This window comes from Gossypium raimondii, chromosome 7 (assembly GCF_025698545.1).
Source record: "Gossypium raimondii isolate GPD5lz chromosome 7, ASM2569854v1, whole genome shotgun sequence".
Classification (NCBI taxonomy): Eukaryota; Viridiplantae; Streptophyta; class Magnoliopsida; order Malvales; family Malvaceae; genus Gossypium; species Gossypium raimondii.
Window position 1 is genome coordinate 17,559,128 of NC_068571.1, and position 9,154 is coordinate 17,568,281.

Sequence of the window (9,154 nt, forward strand, 5' to 3'; positions counted from 1 at the left end):
AAACGCACTGCACCGTATCTCACCCTTAACCTAATATAACTCTAAATATCATTATAACCCAAAAAATATTAAAAATAAAACATAATACAATATTATATAAAAAAAAGTAATATGAGATGATACTAATAAATTAAGGTTTAATTGAATGATAAACTCTTAAAACAAATTATTTGTTTAAGTATTTAAATATTTTTTTCTCCAACTATAAACTTAAATTATAATTTTGTAATCAGAGTCTTATCACTCATCATTTAAAAAAGGATAGTGAATTAAATTGTGCCATGTGTAATATTTATTTATTTAAATTTTTTTCGAGCGATAATTTATGCACAAATCGTAAAACCCATTCTAACCCAATATTGTGTATATAAAAAAAATTCAAAACACGATCCCTTGTCTCTCTCCTTTGTATCTCCCTCCAATCGTGCCGCCTCACTCGTTTCTCACGTGACTCTTCAGTCTCCCTCTCCATATATTTGCATACAAGCTCTTTTCCTCTCAATCAATCCTCAAAAAAACTGCGAAAGAAAAAACCTCTGCTTTTTTCACTGTTCCTTTTATCGTTTCTCCTTTTTGCGGTGAAAATGGCAGAGCCTGCAACAGCAACACAAGCAGCAGCACCAGTAGTGGCTCTGCTGAAAGATGAGCTCGACATTGTTATACCAACCATAAGGAACTTGGACTTTCTTGAGATGTGGAGGCCATTCTTTCAGCCTTACCATCTCATCATTGTTCAAGATGGTGATCCTTCAAAGACCATCAAGGTCCCTGAGGGCTTTGACTATGAGCTTTACAACAGGAACGATATTAACAGGATCCTCGGTCCTAAGGCTTCTTGCATTTCCTTCAAGGACTCTGCTTGTCGTTGCTTTGGTTACATGGTATCCAAGAAGAAGTATATCTTCACCATTGACGACGACTGCTTTGTAAGTTTCATTTTGTTTTTTCAATTTTATTGTGGTGTTTCAGAATCTGGGGTTTCCTTATTTTAGTCAAATTTTGGATCTTTACATTGTTTTGTTTGGAAATTTGCGTGCTTTTGTTTTTTCTCTTGATTTAAATTGAATTCCTGTGATGTTTTAGTATCTGGGTTTTTGTTATTATGGTCAAAAGTTGAATCCTTTGATTGTTTTGATGGGAGACTTGGACACGTTGGTAGTTTGGTTTAATCTCCTCTTTCCCCCTCAATTTATGTTGACATATTCGTAGCCAATGAGAAATCGAATTCTGCTTGCTTCAGATTTACTTTGAAAGCCTTTCAGATCATGCAATCTACATAGTTGAAATTCAATTTCAAATACTACAGTAATTTATAACGCCATCAATATATATATATATATATATTACAATTTCTTCCTGAATCTGGATTTGAGTTCTGCATTGTCTGATATGCTTGCCAGATCTTCAGAGTCTGAGATGATTTATGCATTTGTTTTCCTATTATTATGTTGTTTATATTGCAGTGTGGAGAGTCAGTTTTTCTTTTATTAGCTTCTTTTACTTTATTTATTTATTTTTTGCAGTTGGTTATAGAATTCACATTACTTTTACATGCTATGCACCTCTAGCAGCTTTGTACCTGCCTAATCATGGAAATTTACCTGTCAATTGTTAAGTAATTGGTTGGATTGGAATCTACAGCTATGAGATTCAAAAATCTTGGATGATTGTATCTGTTTGTGTTATTGTATATTCCTGCTAAATCTTCAAGTTCAGATCTGTGTAGTTGATTTATATTCTGAGTGATGATTATGTGAGGAATTGCTTTTGTACTTCATCGATTAGTTTTAACAATATGGGTTCAATGTATGATTGGGGGCTCGTTTGTCTCTTTCAGAATATAAGAATATTGACAACCCTGACCAAACTATGGATCTTTTTTTGTTTATGATTAGGTTGCTAAGGACCCATCTGGCAAAGCGATCAATGCACTTGAGCAGCATATCAAGAATCTGCTATCACCATCCACTCCCTTCTTCTTCAACACCTTGTATGACCCTTTCCGAGAGGGTGCAGATTTTGTCCGTGGATACCCATTTAGTCTTCGTGAGGGCGTTCCAACTGCTGCTTCTCATGGACTTTGGCTAAACATCCCGGATTATGATGCTCCAACCCAACTGGTGAAGCCTCTTGAGAGGAACACTAGGTATGTATGATCTGTTTTTGTCAAAATGTTCCGAAAGATTATCTTCTAGTCATTAGTGATTAATTGATTGATAATGCTCATGATAAATCAGGTATGTGGATGCGGTTCTTACAATTCCAAAGGGCACCTTGTTCCCCATGTGTGGTATGAATTTGGCTTTCAACCGTGAGCTGATTGGCCCTGCCATGTACTTCGGACTCATGGGCGATGGGCAGCCAATTGGACGTTACGACGATATGTGGGCTGGCTGGTGCACCAAGGTACTTTTTTGTGTCACAATTTACTTTCTTCCCCTTACAATGTATTTCAGAATCCGAAAGAAATCTCAATGGGCTCACCGGTTCGGTGATTGTTTAGGTGATATGTGACCATTTGGGATTGGGAGTCAAAACAGGTCTACCTTACATCTTTCACAGCAAAGCAAGCAACCCATTTGTTAACCTAAGGAAGGAGTACAAGGGTATATATTGGCAGGAAGAGATTATCCCATTCTTCCAAAAAGCTGTCCTTCCAAAAGACTGCACCACTGTTCAAAAGTGCTATATTGAACTGGCAAAACAGGTGAAGGAAAAGCTTAGCAAAGTTGATCCCTACTTTGACAATCTGGCTGATGCCATGGTCACATGGATTGAAGCCTGGGATGAGCTCAACCCGACTGGACCTGTGCCAAATGGCAAAGCAGCTTAGAAAATTTTCAAAAAGATGCGGACGCCATAGCATGAAATCTTGGAATGTGCTTTTTAACTTGAACACTGATCATTGGCAAAGCAAAGTTGAAATACCCCATTAGCTACAGTTAAAGAAATAATGATAGTTTTTTTTGTCAAAAATAATGATTGTTTTTTTTTTTCCATTGTATCTTTATTTATCTTCTTCATCGCTATGTTTCGGCGGGATGTTATGTAATGTAATTTTATTAACTATACGTTATGAAATTACAATCCATTGCATAATAAAAGTCGTTCCTTTGAATACGGGAGTGTGGGTCAAATCCCTTCATTACTAAACCTTAAAATCAATGGATGATATATTTTGGAGGCTAAATTAATTAAATGTAAGTTTTTTTTTAAAGGTTTTTTTGTAAAAACAAATTTAGAGAAATAAGTTGTTTTTGCAAGGAAAAGCAAAATGCATCTAACGAGGCGCACTTTCCTCCAACGGTCAATTTCCACGACTTTTTGAACGTTGGCTGGCAATGGTAAAAAAATTTAAACAGCCCCCAAAGGTCTTTTTTTCTATAAATACCATGCAATTTTATTTATTTTTCACTCAAATCCATCTATTTTTAATCTCTCAACTTTCTCAAGTACTGTTCTAAATTTTTTGATAAGCTTGTTTAAAAATATTATTATTTTTAATGATTTCGTATTTTATTCGTTTCGATTAAATTTTCACGAATGACCACCTCTCTAATTCGTTTTGACAAGCATATTTTTGCCGCTCAAGCGATAATGGTAAGATATTTTCAATTAAGTTAAATTTAAAGTTTTTATTTTTTAAAATATTTTAAATTAATTTTTTTGTCGATATAAATTGACAGATGATTGTGTTTTGGAGGGGTTCATACACAATTTGTCAAAGGGCCCAATCACTGAAATTTGTGGTTACTTGCAAGACGCGGGATTCTTGTATACGTTTCATATGCTCGGGGGCTGCAAACTCTATCCTACACTCATTAGCGTGTTGGTGGAAAGATGGAGGCTCGAAACACACACTTTCCATCTTCCATGCGATGAGTGTACAATCACACTCGAGGACGTAGCTTATAACTCGGTTTACCCATTGATGGGCCAACCGTCACGAGGTCAACGGTCATTCTGGTAAAGAGGACCTTTGCGAGGTACTTTTAGGGGAGGTCTTGAACATGTTTCAAGGTGGTCGGATAGAGATGAAGTGGTTGGAAACCAATTTCAAAGAGCTTCTTCCAAACGTGATCGAAGTAGTAAAAAAATACGCCCGAGCATTCATCCTAAGGTTAATCGAGGGTATTTTAATGTCTGATAAATCTCAAAATTTGGTACACAGAAAGTGGCTACTACACCTAGCTGGCTTTAGACAATGCGAGCGACTGAGTTGGGGATCAGCTGTGTCGGCCACGTTGTACCGAGGGTTGTGTTGGGCGACAGAACCGAATAAGATGTCAATTGGTGGTTGCTTGCTCCTACTGCAATCGTGGGTCTGGTGGCGACTACCATTTCTAAGTCCCAAAGTGAACAACCCATTTATGTTCCCATTGGTGATAAGATAAAAAACATTTCTTAATAAATATGTAGTTTGTATAATAAACATTGTTTATTTATTATACATTCGAACTAACATATCGCTTGTACAGGTAGAACCATGGGCCGAATTACGTGGAACTACCCGAGCAACTCAAAGGTATCATGCTGCTCTTAAATCAATGCTCGGAAGCCAAGGTTAGTTACTTATTCTTTCTAACCTATAATAATTATGCAATGATTTGTAAAATAAAATTCCGTACATAATGGAATTTACAATTGTGCACTTCAGTTTGAATGGATGCCATACGCCGAGCCCGATATCATAGAATGCGTCCTATCGAAATATTTAGCCAATCGGAGTATGTGGGATGCAAATGTGATGTTGATAGTGTACACAACAGTGGAAATGCACGAATCGGATCGAGTGATGCAACAGTTTGGCTGGAGACAACAAATTTTGTTGCCAACGTGAGACATGGAAGCACTGCAAAATCGAACCTGCGGGGGAAGAACGACGAGAATTGGTGAGACATTCACAAGAAGTACATTGACGTTTGATATTGTATGGTGAAATTCTTACCCATTTGCGAACAATTTTTCTTGTTGGACACGACGGCTTTTTTGGAGTACATGGTGTGATTCAGAGTCACCAGCAAGCTGTATCTACTATCGGTGGAAGCGAGGAGTAGACAACTTCATCAAAAGAGGCAACAAAGACTGCCATAGCAGCATAGGTCTGGACATAATCGCACAATAGGTTTGTTATCGGTTCCGACTGAATAAGCGTTGCCTATGTCTACGTCATATCTCGGTTAATTCATTCCACTTATTCCTGTTCATTTCACTAACCTCGTGTTTTTTCCACAATCACCACACTACACACCACAACACATCCCTTTTTCTACCCTTCCCGCAGGTACATATTTTGAGGCACTAATGTCCCCCATATTCTACACTCTCATGCCAACATCGATGCCGACACAAATACCGAGCTAAATGTCGATATATGTACCATCACTGATGTCAACACTGGTCCAGTCATCGATGCCAGTGTTGATGCCCAGGTCAATACCGACGTATCTGGAAACACGAAAATTTATACATTTTTACATACCCTTTTTAACTTAAAATCATAAAGTTTCGATAAAATTCTTGTCGAAAAAATAATTAATTTTTACAAAATAATTAAAGTGCACTTAAAATATGAACATGTTGAATTTTATAATTAATTTTGATAAATTTTGGTTATTTTCGACAGATTTGCACAAATGGCGAAAAATGGCTCGGCAGACACTACTAGAAGCACAAAATTGAGAAGCAATTTGAAGCATTGAGGCGAACTAAATTTTAGCCTAAGACGGTCCAAAATTATATGTATTAATTCATAATATAATTAATTTTAATTTATATCCAATTTAATTTGGGTTAATAAATTATTATTAATTAATTATGAAAAAGTGGTCCAGTTGAATTGAACTGTGTGAATCGAACTGACCAAGAAATGGACAGCCCAAAAATCATCCCAAGAGCTGACCCAAATCAACTTATTAGCTGATTATTTAAGCTTGCAAAGAGGCCCTTGAAGACTTGTTCAAGTTGCATTCAAACCCCTCTACAATTGGTGGCTTTATAGATTTTCCCCAAGCCTAAATTAGCAAAGTTGAAACTATCAACCTTGCCACATGTGTGGCCGGCCAAGGGAGGGCTCTTTGACTGATAATTTTAGCTATTTTTAGTAGCCCTCCTCAGCTATAAAAACCCCCTTAGGCTGGTCATTTGAAAAACACGCCTCAAGCATTCACATCTTTCCTTTATTCTCTCCACTTTCTCTCTTCTTTCCATTCCAAAATTCCCTTGCTCTTTTGCCGATTTCTCATCTTGGGAAAGGGGCATTCATAAGCTATTTGGAGCAGCAATTAAGTGTTCATAGTAGCCTTGGTCGACGAGGACAACGGAGAAGGAAGAATGGAGCAACTAGTCAAGCCACAGAAAAACACCGGATTTGATTCTTGTTCCCTATCTCTTTAATTTTTGTTGTTGTTATGTTGAACATATCTATGGATATTTATGTTTTTGGAATGGTTAATTTAATAAATTTAGCTTGAATTTAATTCATGTTAGTTTGATTGCATTTCGTTTGTTAAAATTATTAAAATTGTGTTTATGTTGTTATAGGCCTCGGTAAGATGCTTGATTAAGTAAAATCATGACTAAGTTATTCTTACATTACAATTGTTAGGTAACTAATGAATTAATTATTTAAATGGATTGAAATTGTAATTAATGGACACAGTACTTAATCAGTGCATGTTTAATCATCTAAGGTAGCTGAGGGTTAGATTAGCAACGGTATCTGACGATACACTTGCCTTGCATAACTTGCAAGATTATTGTGATTAAACTGTTTCAAGGTAAGGATACTTTGTTACCTCACATAGTCTTTTATGTGCCTATTAAATCAAGTTAATTGTTAAAATTGACATAGGAATATGTGCAAGAGACTATTTCGATTTAATAAGTATATATGTGCAATCACATATTTGCCTATTAAGATTTGTTTAATCAGTTGAATTGACATAGGGATATAGTCAAGAGATGAATGGATTTTGGTAGGTGAGTATATTCATAAGTTAGCAAATTACCGAGTTGCCATGAACTTATTCGTAACAATTTAAACATGAGTTTAATAATTACGAGTTAAGAAATGTAATTAATCTAACACAATTATGTCATCTTGATTAAAATCATATTTTGAAATCGTGCATTTGAGATTTATTTATTTAGTTTACTTAGGTTAAAATCTTAGTTTTTAATCACCCTCTTCAAACAAAATATTTTTCTTCACCAAATTGTTTTAAATAGAATTCATAAATAATTCTTTTCATAGTCCCTCTGGGTACGATAACTCGACATTTACTTGTAACTTTATTACTTGTTGCGATTGTGTACACTTGCACATTTCCGTCATTCCAAGTTTTTGCGCGATTCTTGTTTGAAGCGTGTTTTAAAAAGTCATTATTTGTGAAGTTATTAGTTTTGCATTTTGGTTTATTTTTCTGTTCAAATTTTAACTTAGTTAATTTTTCTGTGATTATTTCAGGTGTTTATGAGTATTGACCGAATTATCGATTTACTCTTTGTGGACCTTGAGATTGAACGAACTTTTCGACAGCGAAAGAGACAAGCAAGTCAGAGAAGGGCTAAAGAGATGAACTTCCAAAATCCGAATCAAGGAAATGGAGCAAACCTTGCTCAAAATCCTATCCTTATTGCTGATGATAGGGATAGAGCTTTGAGACAGTATGCCATGCCAGTATTTCATGATCTTAATTCGGGTATTAGGAGACCCAAAATTGAGGCACAACAATTCGAGTTGAAGCCAGCCATGTTCTAGATGCTTCAGACAGTGGGCCAATTTAGTGGAATACCTATCGAAGATCCTTACCTACATTTAAGACTGTTTATGGAGGTGAACGATTCTTTCAAGTTAGCCAGAGTACCTGAAGATGCATTACGATTGAAGCTGCTCCCATATTCACTAAGGGACAGAACTCGAGCTTGGTTGAACTCATTACCACCAAACTCAATTTCAACATAGCAAGAGTTAGCAGAAAAATTCCTTATGAAGTATTTCCCGCCTAGCAAGAATGCTAAGTTGAGGAATGAGATCACTACTTTCCAACAAATGGATGATGAATCATTGTATGAGGCATGGGAAAGGTACAAAGAATTAATACAGAAGTGCCCTCATCACGAATCCCACATTGCATACAACTTAAGACATTTTATAATGGTTTCAATGCTCACACGAGGATGGTAGTGGACACTTCTGCTAATGGTACTCTCATTTCTAAGTCTTATAATGAGGCTTATGAAATCATTGAGAGGATTGATAGTAACAATTATCAATAGCCAACCAATCGAGCAGCGTCAGGAAGAAGAGTCGTTGAATACATGAAGTAGACGCTCTTACTTCACTTGCATCTCAAGTATCATCAATATCCTCAATGTTAAAAAATCTTACTACTAATGGGTGTAATAGTTTTGCAGCATAGCTACTGAATCAATTTGAAAATGTAGCCTGTGTTTATTGTGGGGAAGGACATTTGTTTGAAGAATGTCCATCGAACCCAGAATCTGTGTATTACATGGGTAACCAGAACAAAAATCGAGGAAGACAAGGGCTGTAATCCAATTTCTATAACCCATCATGGCGAAACCACCCGAATTTTTCCTAGAGTAACCAAGGGGCAGGAACCAGTAACAATTATGTCCAACCTAGATCAACCCAGCCACTTAGTTTTTCCTAACAAGCTCAAAAACCAACCACAGCTGAACCATCCAATAGCCTAGAGAATCTATTGAAGGCATACATGGCAAAAATGATGCCTCTCTAAGGAATTTGGAGAATCAAGTGGACCAGCTTGCAACTGAACTCAGAAATCGACCACAAGGTGCTTTACCTAGTGATACGAAAAATTCGAGGAATCTAGGGAAGGAGCATTGCAAAGCGTTAACATTGAGGACTGGAAAGACTTTAGAGCCCAATTCCGTCGAAGTTGAGAATGAGCCAGCTGACGCTCAAGACTTAGAGGAAGTTCAACCGAGTGTTGAAATTCCAATTTCACTGGAAATTGAATCTACAAAATCCGACAAGGTAACTTCTGAACCAGCTAATTCTGATCAACTAATAACTTTGTTAGATACAGAATTGCAACAGAAAATGAATCAACCAATTCCAATAAAGAAACCTCCACCACCCTACCCTCAAAGACTTCAGAAGCAG

At 36.5% G+C, this 9,154-nt stretch overlaps 1 protein-coding gene and 1 non-coding gene across 2 annotated transcripts; one reads left to right on the top strand and one right to left on the bottom strand.

Annotated features, from left to right (window-relative positions):
* The first annotated feature begins 408 nt into the window (after positions 1–408).
* On the top strand, positions 409–3,120 carry LOC105800277 (UDP-arabinopyranose mutase 1). Its single transcript, XM_012631304.2, has 4 exons — positions 409–926; positions 1,896–2,146; positions 2,238–2,406; positions 2,504–3,120. Exons 1-4 carry the CDS (start codon positions 585–587, stop codon positions 2,831–2,833), a joined length of 1,092 nt encoding a protein of 363 aa, XP_012486758.1. The 5' UTR covers positions 409–584; the 3' UTR covers positions 2,834–3,120.
* Positions 3,121–8,020: 4,900 nt separating this feature from the next.
* On the bottom strand, positions 8,021–8,127 carry LOC128042772 (small nucleolar RNA R71). The gene has a single exon (XR_008198283.1). It is a non-coding gene; the product is annotated as a small nucleolar RNA R71 (small nucleolar RNA).
* Between the last annotated feature and the right edge of the window lie 1,027 nt (positions 8,128–9,154).

Coding starts and splice junctions, on each gene's coding strand:
- LOC105800277 (XM_012631304.2), top strand. CDS start 585: ATGGCAGAGCCTGCAACAGCAACACAAGCAGCAGCACCAGTAGTGGCT. Junction 927..1,895: donor CCATTGACGACGACTGCTTT/GTAAGTTTCATT, acceptor GTTTATGATTAG/GTTGCTAAGGACCCATCTGG. Junction 2,147..2,237: donor CCTCTTGAGAGGAACACTAG/GTATGTATGATC, acceptor ATGATAAATCAG/GTATGTGGATGCGGTTCTTA.